This window comes from Scaptodrosophila lebanonensis, unplaced genomic scaffold, assembly GCF_003285725.1.
Source record: "Scaptodrosophila lebanonensis strain 11010-0011.00,11010-0021.00 unplaced genomic scaffold, SlebRS2 tig00000001-arrow-pilon, whole genome shotgun sequence".
NCBI classification, from domain to species: domain Eukaryota; kingdom Metazoa; phylum Arthropoda; class Insecta; order Diptera; family Drosophilidae; genus Scaptodrosophila; species Scaptodrosophila lebanonensis.
Genome location: NW_022060529.1, coordinates 260,523 through 281,004, shown reverse-complemented (window position 1 = coordinate 281,004; position 20,482 = coordinate 260,523). Strand labels below are relative to the sequence as shown.

General features: G+C 40.8%; 8 protein-coding genes and 1 long non-coding RNA gene across 12 annotated transcripts; 5 read left to right on the top strand and 4 right to left on the bottom strand.

Annotated features, from left to right (window-relative positions):
* Positions 1–306: 306 nt before the first annotated feature.
* LOC115624885 (T-complex protein 1 subunit theta) lies at positions 307–2,441 on the top strand. The gene is made up of 3 exons (XM_030519735.1): positions 307–450; positions 618–1,648; positions 1,713–2,441. The coding sequence occupies exons 1-3, from the start codon at positions 391–393 to the stop codon at positions 2,260–2,262; spliced, it is 1,641 nt and encodes a 546-aa protein (XP_030375595.1). The 5' UTR covers positions 307–390; the 3' UTR covers positions 2,263–2,441.
* Positions 2,442–4,683: 2,242 nt separating this feature from the next.
* LOC115634405 lies at positions 4,684–6,768 on the top strand. Its single transcript, XR_003996436.1, has 3 exons — positions 4,684–4,728; positions 6,415–6,548; positions 6,631–6,768. It is a non-coding gene; the product is annotated as an uncharacterized LOC115634405 (long non-coding RNA).
* LOC115634404 (guanine nucleotide-binding protein subunit gamma-1) lies at positions 4,734–6,889 on the bottom strand. Of its 3 annotated transcripts, none has more exons than XM_030532099.1 (2): positions 6,855–6,873; positions 4,734–5,985 (listed from the first exon to the last, which is right to left on the bottom strand). In XM_030532099.1, exon 2 carries the CDS (start codon positions 5,963–5,965, stop codon positions 5,753–5,755), a length of 213 nt encoding a protein of 70 aa, XP_030387959.1. In that variant the 5' UTR covers positions 5,966–5,985; positions 6,855–6,873; the 3' UTR covers positions 4,734–5,752. The 3 variants fall into 3 exon arrangements, with proteins under 3 accessions (XP_030387959.1, XP_030387958.1, XP_030387957.1); XM_030532098.1 differs by having other exon boundaries at positions 4,734–6,161; positions 6,775–6,866; XM_030532097.1 differs by having other exon boundaries at positions 5,171–5,985; positions 6,775–6,889.
* Positions 6,879–7,794, top strand: LOC115634402 (MRG/MORF4L-binding protein). Its single transcript, XM_030532095.1, has 2 exons — positions 6,879–7,429; positions 7,499–7,794. Exons 1-2 carry the CDS (start codon positions 7,012–7,014, stop codon positions 7,678–7,680), a joined length of 600 nt encoding a protein of 199 aa, XP_030387955.1. The 5' UTR covers positions 6,879–7,011; the 3' UTR covers positions 7,681–7,794.
* On the bottom strand, positions 7,694–8,092 carry LOC115634403. Its single transcript, XM_030532096.1, has one exon. The coding sequence runs from the start codon at positions 8,016–8,018 to the stop codon at positions 7,797–7,799; it is 222 nt and encodes a 73-aa protein (XP_030387956.1). The 5' UTR covers positions 8,019–8,092; the 3' UTR covers positions 7,694–7,796.
* LOC115634401 lies at positions 8,076–9,916 on the top strand. The gene is made up of 2 exons (XM_030532094.1): positions 8,076–9,008; positions 9,064–9,916. Exons 1-2 carry the CDS (start codon positions 8,219–8,221, stop codon positions 9,699–9,701), a joined length of 1,428 nt encoding a protein of 475 aa, XP_030387954.1. The 5' UTR covers positions 8,076–8,218; the 3' UTR covers positions 9,702–9,916.
* Positions 9,774–15,697, bottom strand: LOC115634400 (protein transport protein Sec31A). Of its 2 annotated transcripts, XM_030532091.1 has the most exons (12): positions 15,588–15,697; positions 15,197–15,411; positions 14,171–15,140; positions 13,869–14,112; positions 13,695–13,807; positions 12,940–12,996; positions 12,734–12,845; positions 11,221–12,641; positions 11,047–11,157; positions 10,660–10,980; positions 10,290–10,361; positions 9,774–10,228 (listed from the first exon to the last, which is right to left on the bottom strand). In XM_030532091.1, exons 2-12 carry the CDS (start codon positions 15,391–15,393, stop codon positions 10,040–10,042), a joined length of 3,807 nt encoding a protein of 1,268 aa, XP_030387951.1. In that variant the 5' UTR covers positions 15,394–15,411; positions 15,588–15,697; the 3' UTR covers positions 9,774–10,039. The 2 variants fall into 2 exon arrangements, with proteins under 2 accessions (XP_030387951.1, XP_030387953.1); XM_030532093.1 differs by lacking the exon at positions 12,940–12,996.
* A 105-nt stretch (positions 15,698–15,802) lies between these two features.
* On the bottom strand, positions 15,803–17,239 carry LOC115632224 (dynactin subunit 2). The gene is made up of 3 exons (XM_030529286.1): positions 17,094–17,239; positions 16,114–17,032; positions 15,803–16,048 (listed from the first exon to the last, which is right to left on the bottom strand). Exons 1-3 carry the CDS (start codon positions 17,127–17,129, stop codon positions 15,864–15,866), a joined length of 1,140 nt encoding a protein of 379 aa, XP_030385146.1. The 5' UTR covers positions 17,130–17,239; the 3' UTR covers positions 15,803–15,863.
* Positions 17,240–17,588: 349 nt separating this feature from the next.
* On the top strand, positions 17,589–20,429 carry LOC115626982 (dynein regulatory complex subunit 6). Its single transcript, XM_030522501.1, has 3 exons — positions 17,589–17,724; positions 17,829–19,088; positions 19,153–20,429. Exons 1-3 carry the CDS (start codon positions 17,674–17,676, stop codon positions 19,903–19,905), a joined length of 2,064 nt encoding a protein of 687 aa, XP_030378361.1. The 5' UTR covers positions 17,589–17,673; the 3' UTR covers positions 19,906–20,429.
* The last annotated feature ends 53 nt before the right edge of the window (positions 20,430–20,482 follow it).

The following is a 20,482-nucleotide window of genomic DNA, read 5'->3' as shown; positions in this document are numbered from 1 at the left end:
GTTTTCCCTTTGACTTACATCCCTAACCAGTGCTGGACAACATACAATTTTAAATGTAGTGCGTAAAAGTAAATATCGCATATTAAAACGAGTATTCCGAATATATGTATATGTATTTAAACTAGCGCCATAAACAAAAATAATTAATCAAAAGCTTGACATTTTTGTCTTTTTTCGGATAACTTAATTATATACGTATGTTTATTCATCACTCGGCATATTCCTTCAAACCCGATCGATGCCATTGAATATCAAGTAATTTTTCTAGTGAGTAGAATCGTTCCAGAATATTCGCAGCTGTCATACTGCATTGAGGTTAAATCAGAAATAAGTAAATCATACCGACTGCCTTAACTGCTGCTGCTCGTACCAAGAAATCTGTGAACCAAAATGGCTTTATCTGTTCCCAAGGCTCCTGGAATGGCGCAAATGCTGAAGGATGGTGCGAGGGTGAGTACAACAAGCTAGTCTGTAGTGGTTTTCCTCATATGTAAAGGGGTGGACATTATTTTATATGATTGAAAACATTTACATGCTGCCGCTACGGCGCGTGATTAGTCACCACTAAGACAGACATGGCGATGAAACGTATTTTATGGAGTTTTTCTATTCCGTAGATGTATAGCGGCCTGGAGGAGGCAGTTTATCGAAACATCAGCGCCTGCAAGGAGTTCGCACAGACAATGCGCTCTGCTTATGGACCAAATGGCATGAATAAGATGATTATTAATCATATTGAGAAGCAATTTGTGACGAGCGATGCAGGAACAATTATGCGAGAGCTGGACGTGGAACATCCAGCCGCCAAGCTAATTGTGATGGCCAGTCAGATGCAGGATGCTGAGGTGGGCGATGGTACAAATTTTGTGGTTGTGTTCGCAGGCGCTTTGCTAGAGTCATCCGAGGAGCTGCTCCGTTTGGGGATTACCACTGCCGAAATTTCAGATGGCTATGAGTTGGCTTTAAATAAAGCATTAGAGATACTCCCAAAGTTGGTATGCCATAAAATAGAAGATTATCGTAACGTCAATAAAGTGAAGGAGGTACTGCGCGCAGCCATCATGTCGAAGCAGTACGGCCAAGAGGATTTCATCAATAACCTAGTGTCTAAGGCCTGTGTGTCTATATTGCCTGATGAAGGTACTTTCAATGTGGACAACATACGCGTATGCAAAATTTTGGGAAGCGGACTTGCCAAGTCTGAGGTGGTGCGTGGAATGGTCTTCAAGCGTTTTGTTGAAGGCGACGTCACCTCAGCGGAGAAAGCAAAAGTGGTTATATTCTCGTGTCCAGTCGATATCATACAGACGGAAACTAAGGGCACAGTGTTGATCAAATCGGCCGACGAACTGATGAATTTTTCATCTGGCGAGGAGAGTCTGCTGGAAGCGCAAATCAAAGCCATTGCCGATACGGGTGTCAAGGTCGTAGTTTCTGGTGGTAAGGTAGGCGACATGGCCTTACATTACTTAAACAAATACGGACTGATGGCTGTACGTTTGAATTCGAAATTCGACTTGCGCCGCCTGAGCCGTGCCGTTAACGCTACCGTTCTTCCACGTATAACAACGCCCAGTCAAGAGGAGCTTGGCTATTGTGACAAGGTGTGTGTTGAAGAGCTTGGCGATACGGGAATTGTTGCTTTTAGGTAAACGTAAATAAAAAACTAGATTTTCTGGTCAATTAGGTAAAATATTAAAATGTTATTGCAGAAATGATGGTAAGGACTCGCACATTTCCACCATTGTCATACGGGGCGCCACCGACAACTTCATGGATGACATTGAGCGTGCTGTGGATGATGGCGTAAACAATTTCAAATGTCTTACTCGTGATGGCCGCTTCCTCCCCGGCGCTGGAGCCACAGAAGTGGAGCTGGCTACGCAACTCGCAGCCTACGCTGACACATTGCCAGGTTTGGAACAGTACGCTGTCCGCAAGTTCGCCACTGCACTTGAAGTGTTCCCTAAAGCATTGGCTGAGAATTCCGGTATTAATGCCACCGAAATTGTTAACCAATTATATTTGGCGCACAATGGTGAAAGTGGCAAGAATATCGGCCTTGATATTGAAGCTGAGAAAGCTGGCACAATCGATGTGACCAAAGCCCATATTTATGATCTGTATCAATCAAAATTCTGGGGTCTTAAGTATGCGGTAGGTGTGGCCACAACTATTTTGAAGGTCGATCAAATTATTATGGCTAAACGGGCTGGAGGCCCAAAACCACGACAGGCTGCTGGCAGTGATGATGAGAATTAATTATATTTAATAGATTCATTTCAATCTATGTCCTCATGCATTTCAAAAAATTGTCTTGCTTCACTCATACATTAGTTTCTGTCACTTGAAAATGCAAAATTTCATTAACTAACAATCACCCACAAACACATGCAGTAAGTTGCTTGTATTAATAAACTAAACCTATAAAAACAAATAAATGTCTAATGTGCTTTCTCTAGGGGAGGAAGGAATGGAATTGGCTAAAGTTACTCAGGAAAGGTAATGGAATATTCGTTTGTATTATACTTTTCATAAAATATTACGAACAAAAGGAAAATCTATTTAAAAAGTCTTGAGAGTTTTTCTATGTTTATAGACTGACTATTTTTATACCCTGTACCCGTAGGGTAAAAAGGGTATATTAGGTTTGTGCAAAGTATGTAACATGTAGAAGGAAGCATCTCCGACCCCATAAAGTATATATATTCTGAATCAGCATGACGAGAGAAATCGATCTAGACATGTCCGTCCGTCTGTCTGGGTGAACGTAAGGATCTCAGAAACTATAAAAGCTAGAATAACCAAAGTTGGCATCCAGATTCTCCTTGGTCCGAGAAAGGACGATTTTATTTTATTTTTTGGAATTCCCCCCCGTCCACATTTCAAATGCTACCTAAACCAAACTTTGCACACATAATTTATATATAATTATCTACTGTTGTTTAAAATGTTATCGAATTCGGTCAATTCTAGTCAGAAGTCAGAAAAGTTATAAGCGAAACAAATTCTCTCCAGTACAACCCCACCAAACTGCAGCAACAAGTTCGCTCTTCTTCTTCCTCTTTTTGCTTCTGCTATGGGCGCATATTAGTACCTCTAGTGACGGAAGTTTACCTGGGTACAGGGTATTTCACTGTCGGGCTTGCTCGACTGTAGCGTTTTCTCTTGTCTTAATTACGGTCAGTTGCACACAAATCGAGCAGGTTGGAATTTAGACTTGTGGTTTCTTGATATCTAAACAACTAAAGTGTAAGTGTACAATACTTACTTGTACATATATACGAGTGCAATTGTTGAAAATAAAATGTCATAAACAGATTTTTTTATCACACCAACTTGGTGTCTCCGCTAGATAACTAGTTACCTTTCTTTATTATTTTTGAATTCAAGCCAACGATATTTTGTTCATTTTCGTGTAATATTTGCAGTTGAGTACAATACATTTTCGAATACACTTCATTTATATTGTTTGCCTTCTTTCCATCAAAAATAAAGCATTTGCAGAAATTTGAATAAAAATACATTGCCGACTATAATTGTCACATAAATTGGATTTGAAATGTTAAAATGTTAAATATTTGCATTAAATTGAAATAAATTTCAAGTGTAGTAATATGTATTGCTTTAGATATTTGTTGCACTTTTTACTTAAGTTTGCTTTGTTTCATATAGGTGCTTCAATAAGATTAATTCATGTAACCATTTAATATTTGTAATAAGTTGTAAGAATGAAAAAATTGCCACTAAAGACCAACGAAACAATTCGTGCTCCATTGAATAGTTTCGTGCTAGCTTAGTGGCAAAATGATATATGAAATTTCTTATCATTTCAAAAACTGTTCGAAATTGCGGAAAAAGAGCGATGTGTGCGAGTTAGAAACCAACTGCAGTTTTAGTTTAAATCAGCACACACAAGGCTAGGAAATGGACTGACACCATCGTGTCCTACTTTTAGATAGTCTTGAAAATTTGAGTTTTGTGCTATTTTTTGCTGTTTGCTCACGACAGCAAAATACAGATCAAAACATCAACAAAACACCTTAAAGATATCAGCATACAAAAGGAAAGGATGCATGATTTTTACGTTAGTACAATAATTTATATAATTAGTCCACAACATCCATATAGATTACTTCATCATAATTTTGTTGTCGTATTTCGTTGCCAGGAAATTTTTTGTATCAACTAAAAGCACCTCATATTTTGGTCTATATAAATGCAAAATGGAAGAACTGATAGGTTTATAATATATGCAAGTCGTTAAAAGTAAAAGCGCGATGTGGTTTGGTGTTTTGCAATGGGATTTATGAAATGACTATTCGTGTTTTCATTTTGTAGAAGAACCGTTTCATTTCAATCCAATGCCAGACAAATGTGCCCATTGCCGTGTTCTGGTATAAAAAAATAGCTCAGCTTTAGTATTCCTTGCGTCTCATGCCAATTGCATTTTTTCTTTATATATATTTACTTTATAAAAATACAGGCTCAATCACGTTCGATTAAAAATGTGTTGCGAAACTGTTGATGGCTCACTAAATGTATATAGGATGGCACATATGTACGTATGCATGTAAAAACGAATAATTCAACTGAAAAACAATACATTCTTCCCTATCTTCTTTCGAAATTGTATGCCAAAGAATAAACAATTTTCAAGTTGGTACTAAATTTCATATGGAAAATACATATTAAATAACTTATCGCTCAAAATATGAAAGTTTTTTGGTGAGTGATTGGCATCGTTTCTACGATGTAACTTTTTTCAATTAAAAGGACGAAACTACATTAGGTTTTCATAATTGTTTGCATTTTTGTAACATTTAGCAATATGCTTGTTGCGTTACTGCAACGGTATTTAAATATATATTTGTGTATAATTTACTAATAAAAACTTTTTAATAAACGCACTAAAATATTCAATAAGTTAAACTTGTTTGCTGTAGGTTTTAACATTTGTTATTTGATTTTTAAAGCTTTTAAAGTAATTCGATAATGTATGCAATATATATTTGAATTATTTTAATATTTTAATAGTTTCATTCCATGTTTTAAAATTTTGTTTCGTGCTAATATTTGCTTGCTATATATTTTTTCATCATTTCATCCGCATCAACGCGTTACATACAAGGAAAGGTTTTTTTTTTGTGAAATAAGTGGGCAAGACACATACTTTTATTTGGGATTTTTTTATTTTCGTTTTTTTCCTTCTTTTTTAATAAATAAATATATTTGTCTGTATTTATATTTGCATGTTCGTTGATATATAGATTTCATATATATGTGAGTGTTTTATCTTGTAGGTAGTTGTTGCTGTAGTTCGCTTTGTAGTTGTTTGTATTTGTTGCAATAGTTGGGATATTCGTATTATTTAAAGTTCCCCACAATTGCAAATCAAAATTGTTGATGTACATTTTCAACTAAATGCCTATGATTTTGTATTTTCATTTTCATTTTTTAGGGAATATGTCAATAAGTATGTTTTGTATTTTCAAGGATTGCGTTACAGATTTCGATATTTATTTATATATATATATATATATTGTAGTTCTTCGTGATATTTGTTTACAATTTTGCAAAATGGTTTTGCGTACAGAAAAATAGAACTGGTGGTCTTGATAGCTGTTTTATGTTCTAATATTTAGCACTCATTGCCTATTTCATATTTGATGATATTTCATTAAGTTAAAACAACACGGAATCCACATTGCGCATATGTATGTGTATGCACGCCATCTCCAATAACGACTTTTTAAAGAACGGTGCACGAGGACTTTTCGCGGAATGGATTTACCTTCTGACTGGTGAAGCCATTCAAAAGATAATCCTCCTGCTCATGCTCCGATATGTATTTCATCATTTTGGAGCAGGATTCCGATACAGTTTGGCGATCGATGCCAGCCTCGCGACGAAGCTGATCAACAACAATGCGTTGTTGTTGTAGTGATGATGACATTACGTCCATGACGGCGGTCTCGGATAGGCCTATGGTTGAAAATTTTCTCAGTGATACTATATGCAAATACAGAAAATGTGTGTGCGTGTGTTTGTTGTGCTTGTGGTAGTAGTGGTGGCTCTTGTGTTTAATTGTTATTAAATGCCCTAAGTTCTGGATATAGGGTAGGTGGTGATGGTTTTTGGATGAAGCTTAAGAAGGCGCGCTGAAAATGTAATAGAAGAGCATTTTACCACGAAAGTGGACTTTATTTTCATGTTTCCAGCGAGTTCTACATTTTCACGACATTAAACAACAACGACACAAAATTTCATAGGACATGCAGGCAGCATGAAAATTAAAGAGTTCAGTAGGTAGACGGAAATTAGACAAAGAAAGTTTAGCACAAATTTAGATTCAATTGAGTACAGAGGGTATCGTCACTTTAAAGCTTTAACATATTGAATTGCCTTCCTCAGTCTGTTGTCCAATCGATTGGTGATTAATTTTTCAACGCAGAAACCTTGACTTACTGCACAAGTACATGGCTGCGGTGAGGGCGGATATGAATGCGCGTTGGCCAACCCTTACTGATATCCGCCAAAAGGAAGAGGTACGAAAAAAAGAAAGAAAAAAATAATATCCAAGCCCTGTTACAGCTCTATTGTTTATCATCTAATTAACTATACTTTTAGCTTTTCCCCCTGCCCCTGCGCTTCCAGCAAATTACGAAGTATAATTTCCACAACAGTAACAGAAGTATAGAGTTAATAAGAAATATCGACATAGTTAGCAGACATAAAGCACACAACTACACGCCAATGGCACTACCAATTTACCAGAGTCACAGCAAAATAGTAAATGATTTGTATTTCCGTGTATTTATTGATATTTATTAACGAACGAAAAAGATACACACCCAAGCACGGACGTCTATATACTACACGCGAAGTTGGCTGCGATGCAGCGCAAGTGCAAAGCTGCTATCAGCTCGATACCAGTGTGCATTTTTATCGATACAAAAACGGCATCGAAATGCGGCAGTTGCTTTGTTTTCGTTCGACCTGCTGGGGATAATGGCTAAGGACAAGGAGTTTGCTGGAGCGACCACTCCACTCATCATAGATCATGACTGGTCAACAGAAGAGGAAGTACAGCTTTTTCATGCAATGGAGGGTCTGCGCCCATTCGGCATAAACAAGCACTTTTATATGTCGTGCATATCAGAGCGCCTCTCAAAAAGTTTAAATCGCGATATGCCCAGCACACTCATCTGGCGCCAACTTGGCAAAATGTACAAGCTCAAGGAGCTAGATGATCTCGAGACTTTGCCTTTTCCCAATGAAGAACGCGAGTTCTTTTTACCAGAGCACGAGTACGCGACTCTTCTAATGAAAAAGACGGCCGGTGCAAGTGCTGCCGAGGACACAAAGGATATGACACCGACATCCGAAGCAATAACCGTTAGTTTAACGGCAGACAGTAATGGCAAAGGTAAGAGCGAAAAACTGTAACACCTTTATATCTGTGTATTCCATCTTACACCTATACTTTGCATTACAGTGCCTTCAAAACAGACAGTGTTGCAATCGAACCAAAGCAAAGATCTCGAAAAGAAGGTATCGGTCAAGTTGGAGTTGCCAAAGCGATCAGCTAAGCGGACGCGTGGTTCCATTTCGAACGAATCTATCAGTCCATCAACGACCCCACCACCAGTGCAAACCAACAAACGTCGGCGAATCTAAAATACACGCCAAATTTTTATTACGAGCTCTCAAGATTTATTAGCTTTAACTCCAGCTGTCGCCATACACACAACCAACAAATCCATTGACTGCAAAATACATATATAAAATGTACATTACTCCTCGAATTCATTGTCGTCAGCTCCGATGGCGTTGTCTGGGTTTTGTGATTCATTATTATTGGATCTAATGATATTTTGCAAGTAATATTGGAGCAAGCGCTTATTTAGGTGGTCAGTTTGTGTGATCTCACGCACAGGCATCGGGTCCAGTTCTGTGTCCGAAGGCAACGGCGGTGTATTGACTGTTAATGACCCAATGTCTTCCAAAAAAGGCATTATTTCTTATAATATGCTGCTCTACTTTTTATTGAAAGAAATACTCTATTTGTGGTTGCGATAGGCTATTTCGATTAATTTCAACGAATGCGTTTCGTTAAGTTATCACATCCGAGCGATACGGCAGTATTATTCGAGCTGTATTGTGGTGCCGGTCCCGCTCATTTAATTGAGTTGGTTTAGTACATTACATTTTTACAATGTTTGAGCCCGAAACGGAAGATATGTTGCCCAGAGCAGCGCCAAAACCTAGTACTCCATCAGAAGCGATGGCTAAACCCACAGTGCCCGAAGTATCAATATTGTTTGGCCAAATGCCACCACAACAACAACAGGAACAATCGCATTCACAACAATCACAAGCGATGCAGTTTCATCAACAGCAGCAACAACAACAGCGAACAACTCCTACCTTCGCATCGTGGAAGAAACAAATGTTGCCGCGCGTGAATTTTTCACCAGTACTAACAACAGAGCTGGGACCAGCAACCAGCAGCACCAGTACAACTATAACAACACAATCTAATGAATATGTTATTATTCCACGCAGCCGCGCCTCCATTAGCGATGCAGTTACAACGCCTATGTTGCAGTCCTCCAGCAGCAATGTGGGCTATGTAGAGCCTTTGGCTCATTATCAACGAGAACAGTTGTCTACAGTACAACATCGTCGATCACTAGACTCGGCAGCCGCAAATACAGGCAAGTCCTCGGCGTCAGATGTACTTACCATTTGTGCTGGCACACAAACAGATGCAGTTAACATTTCGCCCAAGTCGGCCACCTTAGCCTCCGCCACCCACACTAATTCAAGTCATTTGGCGAGCAAGCAGGATGTAGAAGAACTTATTAACATTTTGGAATGCATGCGCCAGGAGCAGCAGCTCCTAAGACAATTGTGTGAATCATTGATACAACAGCAGCGTCCTTCGGCCCTTACAGCTTATAAGGAAACTGGCACACAGTGTGATATCTTAGCAAACAGCAACAGTAAGCATTAAAGTATTACTTATTTTATTCGTATTAAAAATAAATATTTGTCTAGACAATGTCGCCGTCAAGCGACTTACACCCATCATACAAGAATACATAATAGAAGAGGATGAGTTTCCCGCGGTGCCCTTCAATCCAACAACAAGACCTGCATTGCAGGCTCAATTTCAAACACCACGGGTGGTGAAGCCCATGGCGCAATCGACAGGTTACCGCCCGAATACGCCTCAGGGTAAGGTACCGCCGCCAGTAGTAGTTAATGTGCTGCCCAAGCCCAATACGGAGAAAAGTCTGGTGATGAATGAGCTGGCTCTCAAGTATTTGCCACAGCAACAGCTTGACGAACTGATGCAGGAGCTCCGCCTGGCTTCTCCAGGAACGCATAACAATAATATGCACCTACCAATTAAGACAGCGAGCCCTTTGCGTCAAATAGATAATTTGGCGCAAAGTCCCAATGATATATCAAATGCTTCCTACAAGTATCTTAAAAAGTATCGTCTGCTTCCCGAAGAAAAGCTAAACTACACACCCGAGGAGCATTTACAGACGCCACCGGCGGTTCGAAGACCACAGCAGGTTCAGCAACGGGTAGGCTCGCCACTAATAGGAACAGCATCGCCACTTCAACTTGAAGAGCAGCCTATGCTAGATCTGGAAAACATACGTAATCAGCCCAAGTTATTATAAAGTGAAAGTTGCGAATTCTCATTTTTTTAATATGTGCAAAATTTTTAGTTTAGTTCTTGTCATACGAATATATTTAATTTTTTGCATATATATATGTATTTATCTCTCGATTAGCAACATGTTAAATTTATATGTATTTATATAGATAAGTAAATCAAATCAGCGGCACAAGCTCACTTACAAACATGCATTAAAATAAACATGGAACACGAGTACATTACACACATGTAAGAATATTTTGTTACAACAACAAATACGTAAAGTTGAAGAAAACATAGGGAAACTGTTTTAACGAAAGAGAACTGAGCACGCTTGTAGATTAGGAAAAACTAATCAAATTAACGCAAAACCAGTTGTAGTTCCGCTGCCGATTGAAGCAGCACCTTCAATCCCTGCATGAATCCAGCACATTGCGAAAAATCCGTGCCGAACGCTATGCGCGTGTGCATTTCTAATGCATTGGCATAGTCCGATACTTGTATGTACTGAACAATTTGATTTAGATATTGCACTGTTGAGGATGTGAGCTTTGAAATGAAATAAACAATTAAAGTAATTACAAACGGGGATATATGTGTTTATGCGAACCTTGTCTTCTCGCAAGCAATCGTACAGATTTTCCAATCGTTTGGCCACATCAACAAATTTGCGTTTTGTGCGCTGTAAAGTATAAAACGGATTAATAGCACTAATGAAGCAGTCCGAAAACAACAAAAACAGAAAGTCTTAGTTCATTGTGGAGTATGTATATAGGTTGTTTGAATATAAAACAAATAATGGTTTATGCCGGTACCAACACTTCAGAAAAGATTGATTTAATTTTCCATTAGATTAGATTTGCTTCTTAAAAATTGATAATATTCTGGTTCAGTTGGTCTAGAATTGGGGTATAATTTAAATTTGGATACTCAGGATGTTTTTTTCTGCACTATATCTAGTTCATGTCCATGCAACTCACCGGATCTTGTGTGGCACTCAGACATTGTTTTTTCAGCTCCTCCAGGACAGTTTGTAAATATATATATTCCTCTGGCAGTGGTGGCTTTTCTTTGGGTGGTGGCGCCTGACGTTGCTGTTGCTGTATTGGTGCTGGATGTTCTGTGTACCCAATTGTTTGCTGATGTTGTTGTCCTTGCCACTGCTGCTGTTGATTTTGAATTGCCGATGTTTGGAAGTTGGGCTGTTGTTGCTGCGGTGCTGGAAAGGTTTGCTGCTGAGAATTGTTGTTGACTGTAGCTGGATTGTAGTAAGTGTTGCCGCTGGCTGGTGGTGGCATAGCCTATACAGAAGCAAAGAAAATAGGCTCAGAACTTGTGCATAGTTGGCTTCAAGTTGTAATTGGAACCTGGTATTGATTTGGATCGACGTAGCCATTTTGATTTTTATTGGGGTCTGTGCCAAATAATGGATGCAATATAGGAGCAGCTAGCGGTTCCGTTGCGGCTTTGGGTTTCGGCTGCAAAAGAAAAATAAAAATACAAAAAAAGAAGTTGCCAGAGATTTGTTTTATTGGGCCTACCACTCTCGATGATTTAAGGGTTGGCGGGTCATTCCAGCCAGGTGGCGGCGTTGGATTTCTTTGTATATTTTGTATAATGGGCGTTTGAGCAGGTGCATTTGCTGCAGGCATTGTGTCGACCGGAGCCATACCTGGCACATAACCACCACGGCTTCCTGCGTCCATGTAGGTTACTTGACCGTAGGGCTGAACTGAAGCTAAGGGATTCGTATTGAAAGCATTGCTATTATAATTTGTGGGCACACTGCCAGGTTGTTGGATGGGCACTGGAGCACCAGTGAAGGGTGCGGGAGCTGGCGCTGGTACTGGAACAGGATTGTATGGCACACCATAAGCGCTAGTGGGTGCTGCCACTGATGGATCCAAAACATACTTGGAGCGTGTGTGGAGGCCGACGCCGCTGATGCTACCTGCTGCTGGGCCACCACCTGATGAGCTGGCATTGCTGTGTGGTCTTGGCGGGTGTGCGACTGCCTCAGGTTTGGCTGCCGCTTGTGGATTGAAAGGTTGGGGCGGTGCCTGGGCTGTTGGATAATTGGAAATCGGTGTGGCCATGGCCACCACTGGAGCTGCCACTGCCGATACAGGACTTTGCCAGCTAGCATTGCCTATTGGCACATTGTAAGGATTAAAGGGCGTCGGCTGTGAGAACGAACCACGAGCTGCTTGGCGACTGTAGCCTACAGCAGGCGCTACAGTCGGAGCCGGCTCCGCTGTATTGACGGCATGGCTAATGCGTTCCCGTAGCACATCCAAATCGCTGCCTTGAGCACTGCAGCTACCCAATGTTGTTATGTATTGCAAAGCTGCAGTTAAAGCGCCCTGCGATGCTAAGAGCCCTCCATATTCCGATATAAATCCTGCAAATCGACCAGCTAGATCTATTGCAATGCCTTGCTGTTCCAATGACTTAGACATCAACATAACTACTTCAGCCAGTTCTTGCAGCTCGCTAGTGTTCAGTTTGTAGTTGGGATTCTGCTGTTCCAACTGCTTCGATTGGTACCAGGCATTAACCAGCTTATCGATGCTGCCGGCGCAGATGTAGCAGAGCATAGCATTCCGTGTGTATTCTACACTATTTGCACACTCGTTGAGCAGACGATCGCCAAGGCGTTCGCAGATATCCACTAGCTTACGTTCACTGTGCTTTAGCGCCGCCACCAGAGCTTCCTTCCACGAGTCTACGGTACAGCGATTGACAAAGTCCAGCCAGTCCCGCGTGACCAGTGCGCAAATAACCTGTGATAATTCCCCCCTCTGCTCGGACAGAAAACGCGTTTGTGTTCTAATCAAGACGTCGTGGCCCGCCGTGGAGGCAATAATCAGAGCCTCCGGTATGCGCTGAGCTTCGATGCATAGTTCAACTGCTGCTTCCGTATTGCCAGTGAGTATGGCCTCTGCAATAAGGCTGTCGGCATCTGCCAATTAATTAAACAAATAAGAAACATATATTTACAATAAGCCCAATACATTTTGATTTTAAGTAAATTAAGGATTATGCTATACTTACGATCACCACTCGGTATTTTGAAATTCGGTTTCGGCGGTGAAGTATTGTCCCTGAATTGTTTTGGACCTTCTCCAGCAATCTCATCGAAAATAGTCCTGTTGTCCGCAGTTTGCTGTAAGACACATTACAATGTAATTAAACTATGGGCTAAAATTTCAATTTTGCCCGATATTTGCTTAAAATTATTCCAATCAGAGATTTCTTACCGATGTATCAGTGCTATAATTTGTGCTCTGATCGCACTCAACTTCTGATGAATCGCTCTGTCGAAGCATAGAGCAGCATATCGAAGAAAGAGGCGAAAGCGGAATAAACATGCTTATGTATTTGGCACAGGGTCAACATTGATAAGAAATTAAACAAGTAAAAAAGCTAAGGTCGGGTGTCCCGACTTTGAAATACTCTGTACATATGTGTAGAATAATTATGCGTGTATGTGTGTGTTTGTGTGTCTGTGTATGTCTCGTGTGCCTGAGCAAAGCAGTAACAACAACAGCTGCGGGCACTGCATGGTCTTATGTACATATATAGTTATAACTTCCTGGTAAATCGGCCTATCATTATGAAACTTGGCATTTAGACTTATAATCACTATCTGGAAATTCAAATTGGGAATCAAAAAAATTAAACAAACTTGCACAGCATACACACATAACGCATCTTTGTGCAAAGTTTGGTGTATCTACCTCTTATAATCTCTGAGATCCAGGTGTTCATACGGACAGACTAACAGACAGACAGGGCTAGATCGACTCGCCTGGTCACGCTGATCAAGAATATATATACTTTTTACATGTTCAGCTCCCGCAAACCTAATATACTCTTGTACATTTCATAAACAGAGTATAACAATTGTGCGTGTACTTTAAGTGAAATTTTAGTTTCTTGCACAAAGATAAGAGGCAAGCGGATATGGAATGCGGGCGATAAGAAAATTGGTTTGAGGAGTGTAGAAACTTACATGCGTCAGTGTGGAGATGCGATTTGTAAGCGAGTCGACTTCAGCTAGGGCATCGTTTTCGTTTTCTTTTATAAACTTTGAGAACTTGCTATCAATATCGTCTTTGTTGTAACCTATATGTTTAAATTATAATAATCAGAAAAACTTGTCCCATCATAACGCATTGCGCATTACCCAGTAGATTTAAAAGCTCCTCTTTGGGATTCACATCAAAGTTTGCCTTAATAAAGTACCAGATATAGCGTCCATGCTGATCAGCCGTTTGATCAGCACGATGTCGGCAATAATCGGCATAGTTGGCCTCAGCCAGCGAACGTTCCAGGGCATTAGCACGCTCCACTAGACTTGGTTCTGTGGTGAGCTGTGAAATTTTGACTGTTTTGGAGTTTCTATCAAAGCTGACCAACTTTCCGCCAAACTGCGTATTACAAGTCATTAAGCATATGTTAAAATTTTTATTTTTTAAACATACTTACGCCGAATGACACGCCACATGGTTGCTTCATCCACTTGGGTGCACGTACTAGATCGTGGTAGACCACTTGAGTAGCTTGTTGTGAGAGCGGAACTTGTGATAACTGATCCATGCCAGGGAATGAATCAGCGATCTTATTGGCCGTTTGCACTACTTGTTGGGTTCCGCCGTTAAGAGAGTAAATGGACACAGCACCTTCTAAGCTGGCGCTGGCGATAAGTGACGGATTGCGTGGACAGAATTGTACATCGGAATACCAAGAGGCGGTGGTGGCTACTTCTGACAGTATTTCACCTTCAGGTATATCCGTATTGGGATTCCAGCAGTAGATCCGATTATCTTTGCCGCACGACACCATCAAATCTGTGTCCTCCAGACACCATGACATGCCAAGCACACCCCTATGATGAATTTGATAGGTCTTGGCCGGGGCAGTAGCATATCGAAGGTCCCACAGCTGTACAACAGGTGCCTGATCGTCTTCGGAGGCCAGCCAGACCTGTGTGGCCGCTTCGGGATGCCATTGTATGGAATGCCACCGCACACGTGATTGGGTGTCCGACAGCTTGATGATTTGCTGACTCTTTCGCAAATCCCAGATAACACACCGCGTGCTGAACACCGACGCCAAAATGTGCTGCACCTGACGATTCCAGGCCACATTCTTCACATCCTCCAGGGGTTGCGTTTTGGCCCCGGGATTCATATGTGTGGCCGGGTTGTTCAAATCCCATATGTAAATTTCAGATTCTGAAGCACATGAGGCCAGCAAATTATTTTGGAATGGATTAAAGTCCAATCCGCTCACAGCTCCTGTGTGCTTATCTTGTCGCGCCAGCAACGGTTCCTCATTGGCCAGAAGTTTAGCTGCTGAGTATATATTGATGTGACCTGCCTCACAGCCACCCACAATGAGGCCATTGGGATGCGTGGCATTTAGGCCAAGTGGGCTCCAAATCACTTTTTGGAATCTGAGTTCAAGATTTATGAAATACTTATCACAGAATTAAAATTGCATAATTCCTACTTATATTGGCTGGGCACGGCCGCCTTCAATTCCAAATCGTAGCTTGCATCTTTAAAATTGGGCGAGTATATTTCCAACGCAGAGTTCACATTAGAATCAAATTGCTGAGCAGCTGTGCCGGCCGCCAAGTAAATTGGTTGCTGCTGTGCCGGGGACCAGGCGATGTTCACAGTCTTCTGTAATTCCTTGATTTTCATCGTGCAAATCGTTCTCTACTGTAATGTAAATGAATTTTATAACACATATGCATGTGTTGCTTCGAAATGGTGTCACATCCAATTGGAGTGCGCCCCGTCATCACTTTTAGCTGCCTGGCTTCGTAGCGCCCGCAAAAACGTTAAGTGATATTTTCTTGAGCAACGAAACTACGGTTAACTTTTCTAGTACTCACCGTCAAATGTAGATAAAATGCACAATATAATAAATTGATTTTGAAAACTGTGTATAAGTTTAATTGGCTGGCTTACAACTTTTCTAATAGATGTGTAGTTCAGAGCTGATGGCAACACCAGAACTGACGGCAACAGGAATGCAATGAGTTGGCAATAAATCGATTACGGAAAATCGAACTAGTTCGTGTCCACCTCTTGATGCAAGTAATTTAAATTGATCAATCTTTAAAGTATTTTTATTTAGATAAATAGTTATAATAGTATTGTTTATCCAATTACTTTTTTGATGATATAGCGGTAACACGTTCTTCGACCTTAGCTACCTTCTTATTTATAGTCTCCAGATTTTGTGCAAATGTTTCTTGCACAGAATGCAAAAGTTCTTTATTATTGACCAAACTAGTAGTAATGGTACTTTGTTTCTGCTCGATTTCCGCAATTATTTTCGCAAAATTGTTTGCTGTAACCGAAAAAATAAAAAATCGTATGTTTAAATTCGAAATACCATTTTGGATTTTTGCTTACCATATTTGTGTAGCGCCTCAAGGGCTTGCATGCGCTCAATGACATGTGGTAATATTTCAGCTACCGGTTCGGTGCGCTTCGCCAGGTCATACAGCTCAATAATCTTCTGATCACGCTTGGCATCCTGGGCACTGCCGCTGGACTTCTCCGCAATGGCGTCCATTTTACTAGCCAAAGTGGTAAGGCGTTGCTCAATTGTGTCCAATTTGTCTGGCTGCAGCAATGCCGCTTTTGTGCTAAGTTGACGTACTGCTTCCAAAACGTTTCCAGTATTCGTAAGCGTGGTTAGCCGACTGAGTTTTTCCGGTTGTGCACCCACTGCCTTCTCCAGTTGATATAGCCGTTGTTCAAGACTGGCAACACGTGCAGTAGATGCTAAGTCCGCGCCTGGTGCTGGAATGGCTGTCAGAACCCCAGATTGTTTAAATTCCTCAACCTGGCTAATAAGAGCTTTGACCTGTTTATCGTTGGGAACCTGTTCTTTACCCAGCACTTGCTCTAGCTTCAGAGTATCCAATACTTTCTTGGCCGTGGTGATGACAGTTGCCACAGCATCGTAGGACTGCTTCTCTTCGTCGGCAATTTTACGATCTACTTGAAATGCCGCAACCTCGTTGAGTAATTCGTTCATTTCGATTTGCAAGCGTTTGCATTTCTGCACGGGTGTTTCTTTTTCACCTACACCCACTAGCTCGTAATCGCCTCCGCGAACATCGTATCCTCGACATACACGGCTTCCAATGCGATCGCTAAAGTCCACACTGCCCTCAAGCGTGGCGCCACGGAAACGTTGATGGGCAGCGCTCGGGGAGATGTGCAAACGCTCGATGGCATCATTTTCAGGTTCTTCCTCATAATAATCGGATGTGTCAATCTCCGGGTCATCAGGAGATTCATAGATATCGGGTTGGTCATAAGCCTACGATAGAGAGAAGATAATTGCATCTTTATGATTGAACAAATTTTATCTCAAAACATACGATTCCGGGTAAATTTTGAAACTTTGGATCGGCCATTATTAAGGGCACTGTTGCAGCTTGAATTTGAGTGCGTTGTGAACGTTATACTTTAAGCCCCAACAATTTTTACAGTCAAATTAGCTTTTTACCAATTATGTTTGCAAATTGTTGCAAGTGACCTCATAGACACTAAAGATGGTAAAAAAAAACGTGATGTTTACGTTCCTCTGTTATTTCACCCAGGTAACGTAGTAGTGATTTCACCATTGACTGTCAATTTAAGCAATGTTAAAAATTTGTTGATTGGGTTCATATTTGTTATTTATGAATTCAAATTGAAAATAAATTGTCATTTAAATCTTTATTATACGTTTATAATTGAATAATTCATTCATAATTCAATCTACCGTGCACTATGCAAAAATATTCTCTTCTTTAAGGGATTATTGAGTACTCGTTACAAGCTAATAGTTATACAAAACTGATCACCTCTAGTAGGCACAGTGGGTGGTGGAGAAGAGTTTGAAGGTGCATTTGCACTGCATTTTAATCGTTGAAAAAACTTACCATATAGAGCATCGTTTTAATTTCATACAATAGTATGTCGACGTTATTATACACGAGCCATTGTTATGATGAGCTGCCGCTAGAAGTAAGTTCGTAATTGTAAGCAATTGAACGTGACAGACAACTACTATCTGATGGATACGAATTCGAGTCAGCTGACCTGTGCCTTTGATTCTCGCACGCATATAGATAATTCTGCGCATATACAGTTATTTGGGCTACTCTGATTTGCAATCCGCCGGATCCACCTGCAGACGTTGGCATGCAGCGTTGGATCAGACGGAGTTTAATTCACGGACCCGCATCCGCTTTGCAAAAGTTGTACTTTCGGATCAATATGGACCCGCTGTTGATTTCCTGAAATGCGAACGCCATTTCCGCCATTTTGTGTTCGAAGATGTTACTCTTGGCCAGGTGCAGAAATTCATAACACACATAGGAAGCACTGCACACTCGCTAACGCTGGACAATGTAGATTTGAATGACAAACAGTTCTATGGCGTTCTGTGTTTAATGCCTCACTTACGTGAATTATCCGTAGCTCGCTGTTCCCCGCTTTTCATGTCTGGCACTTTTTTGGATGGCACTGTGTGCAATTTGAGTGAATTAGCTACCCGGTTAGTCTGCGTACGGGAGCTGACACTTTGCGAAAATCAGTATTTAACAGATGCAATATTGTTGCGCTTGACGTCATTAATGCCGAGACTAGAGGTTTTTAACATGTCTGGGTGCCACATAGCATTTCACAATGCCATACATCGGCGCTTCTATCCGAATGATGGTTGTAGTACTCCCAGTGAATCGGTACTTACGTTTAAATACGTTTTAAAAGTTCTTACGGAGCATCGTAAGCATTTGCGCGAGTTGGACTTCAGTCACACACTCATTGGACAGGCGTTGCTGGCGTTATGCGAACTCGATTCTGAGGGTAATCCTGGTGTCCAACTACAATGCCTTTATTTGGCTGGTTGCCGACAGTTAAACGCTGCCACTGCCAAGATTTTTCTCGCCACACAATCTCAGTTGAGTGTCTTGGACTTGTCGGCGACTTTGTGTCTAAACGATGACTCCTTAGCCTCCATTGTGCAGTTCAATCCGCAGCTACAGAAACTCAAGATTAACGCATGTTCAGCGGTGACAAACACCGGGGCTTCCCAGCTGCATCGTTTAAGTCGGTTGCGTCACCTGGACCTCTCCAATTGTGATAGTATCACTAGTAACGGCATTATAGAGGGAGTGGCACGCGAAGAGAATCTTGTGCTGGAGGAGCTTGACGTATCGTATTTGCAAATCTGTGAGGAATGCATCAATGCAATAGCTTCTAATTTGCGTGCCTTGCGTTCCCTCCACCTGAGTCACTGTGTCAATGGGGTTACCGACAAGGCAGTTCAGTGCATTATTAGTAAATTACGTTGGCTGCGTGAGTTATCTCTGGAAAGCTGCTGTCTGGTGAGTTAGTCTTTCAGGACATGCATAGACTTGCTTAATGAGTATTAATAATTTTCAACTTCAGCTGACAGACGCTGCATTGACAGGCATTAATTTGGCCAAACTAGAGCTTAATCGCTCCAACTCACAGACATCCTCGTTGGACAATTTTTATCCACCGATCAGTCACACATTGGCTGAACGCGATAGATTTGCCGGCTCGTTGCAATCCATAAAAATATCCCTGCGTAGCAAGGCTGAAGAGGAAATTGTGCGTGATGCCAAGCGTAAACAGGCCATGTTTGCCGCTTACGAGATGAATCTAATTAACGATGAGGATTTTGAGGGTCACAACATTCAACAGCTGCGTGGTCTGCGGTCACTAAACCTCCGCGGCTGCAACAAGATAAGCGATGTTTCTCTGAAATATGGTCTAAAGCATGTGGAACTGCGACGCCTCCTGCTCTCTAATTGTCAGCAAATATCGTTGCTGGGCATGGAACAATTGGTGAACAATTGCCCCTCTATAGAGGAACTAGATCTTTCGGATTGCTACAATATCAATGATAAGACCATACAAGTTGTTTCGAGTAAACTTCAACGATTGCGTGCCCTGCATATTAGTGGCTGCAGTCAGTTGACGGACCACACTCTCGATGCCATTTTGGTAAACTGTACATGTCTGCAAACGCTCTCCGTCTATCGGTGTCGCCGCATGTATACGGACATTGAAGACCGTTTGTCAGGCGTGCGGACGTTGCGCAACCTAAATATGGACAATGTAGCAAGCATTGATAATGCCGAGTTCTTTCGCTTAAAGAAACGACTAGATTACTGATATTTCGCTGCAATTTTTGTTGTGTTTATACTTTATTATTTTCAATTGTACAATTTTCGCTAGTCAGCCAGATAGTACGAATAGAAAACAGTGCTATGTTCAGCTAGAGGCTTCTTTATTTGTTTATAAGTTTTATTTAACCATAGCAGAGACGGTCCCGCTTTTATTGACATTTTAATACATATACATATGTACATACACACTTTTAATGTGCATACATAAGCGAGGAATTACATAGGTCCTACATGCACACTGACATACATATAGTTGTATGTAGCTGTTAGATAGAAAATCGAACGAAAATGTAGCTGTGATGTTCTTAAAAAAACTATATTTTAGGTGTACGTGTACTATATTAATCATGTGATTTTTGTTGTTGGGTTATTTTATATTTATGTTGTTACATGTTTAACTTTCTATAAAAAAATGTATTGTACTCAAAAACCATATATCAAATAGTGTTCAATGTGTGTGCACCTACAAAATAATATTGAATGGATAACAATAAAATGCGTTAAAAACAATTCGTAGCCATTTAAAATAACTGGGACTGGGTTTGTAATTAATTAGATTGGTC

Excerpts from the sequence above, each read along its gene's own strand:
- LOC115624885 (XM_030519735.1), top strand. The coding sequence starts at position 391 with ATGGCTTTATCTGTTCCCAAGGCTCCTGGAATGGCGCAAATGCTGAAG. Across the intron at positions 451-617 it reads TGCTGAAGGATGGTGCGAGG|ATGTATAGCGGCCTGGAGGA; the intron begins GTGAGTACAACA and ends TCTATTCCGTAG. Across the intron at positions 1,649-1,712 it reads ACGGGAATTGTTGCTTTTAG|AAATGATGGTAAGGACTCGC; the intron begins GTAAACGTAAAT and ends ATGTTATTGCAG.
- LOC115634404 (XM_030532097.1), bottom strand. The coding sequence starts at position 5,965 with ATGGACGTAATGTCATCATCACTACAACAACAACGCATTGTTGTTGAT.
- LOC115634402 (XM_030532095.1), top strand. The coding sequence starts at position 7,012 with ATGGCTAAGGACAAGGAGTTTGCTGGAGCGACCACTCCACTCATCATA. Across the intron at positions 7,430-7,498 it reads GGCAGACAGTAATGGCAAAG|TGCCTTCAAAACAGACAGTG; the intron begins GTAAGAGCGAAA and ends TTTGCATTACAG.
- LOC115634403 (XM_030532096.1), bottom strand. The coding sequence starts at position 8,018 with ATGCCTTTTTTGGAAGACATTGGGTCATTAACAGTCAATACACCGCCG.
- LOC115634401 (XM_030532094.1), top strand. The coding sequence starts at position 8,219 with ATGTTTGAGCCCGAAACGGAAGATATGTTGCCCAGAGCAGCGCCAAAA. Across the intron at positions 9,009-9,063 it reads TATCTTAGCAAACAGCAACA|ACAATGTCGCCGTCAAGCGA; the intron begins GTAAGCATTAAA and ends ATATTTGTCTAG.
- LOC115634400 (XM_030532091.1), bottom strand. The coding sequence starts at position 15,393 with ATGAAAATCAAGGAATTACAGAAGACTGTGAACATCGCCTGGTCCCCG. Across the intron at positions 12,997-13,694 it reads GCATCTCCACACTGACGCAT|AGCGATTCATCAGAAGTTGA; the intron begins GTAAGTTTCTAC and ends ATGCTTCGACAG. Across the intron at positions 12,642-12,733 it reads CAAAATACCGAGTGGTGATC|ATGCCGACAGCCTTATTGCA; the intron begins GTAAGTATAGCA and ends ATTAATTGGCAG.
- LOC115632224 (XM_030529286.1), bottom strand. The coding sequence starts at position 17,129 with ATGGCCGATCCAAAGTTTCAAAATTTACCCGGAATC. Across the intron at positions 17,033-17,093 it reads TTCAAAATTTACCCGGAATC|GCTTATGACCAACCCGATAT; the intron begins GTATGTTTTGAG and ends TCTCTATCGTAG. Across the intron at positions 16,049-16,113 it reads TGAGGCGCTACACAAATATG|CAAACAATTTTGCGAAAATA; the intron begins GTAAGCAAAAAT and ends TTTCGGTTACAG.
- LOC115626982 (XM_030522501.1), top strand. The coding sequence starts at position 17,674 with ATGTCGACGTTATTATACACGAGCCATTGTTATGATGAGCTGCCGCTA. Across the intron at positions 17,725-17,828 it reads ATGATGAGCTGCCGCTAGAA|ATAATTCTGCGCATATACAG; the intron begins GTAAGTTCGTAA and ends GCACGCATATAG. Across the intron at positions 19,089-19,152 it reads CTCTGGAAAGCTGCTGTCTG|CTGACAGACGCTGCATTGAC; the intron begins GTGAGTTAGTCT and ends TTTCAACTTCAG.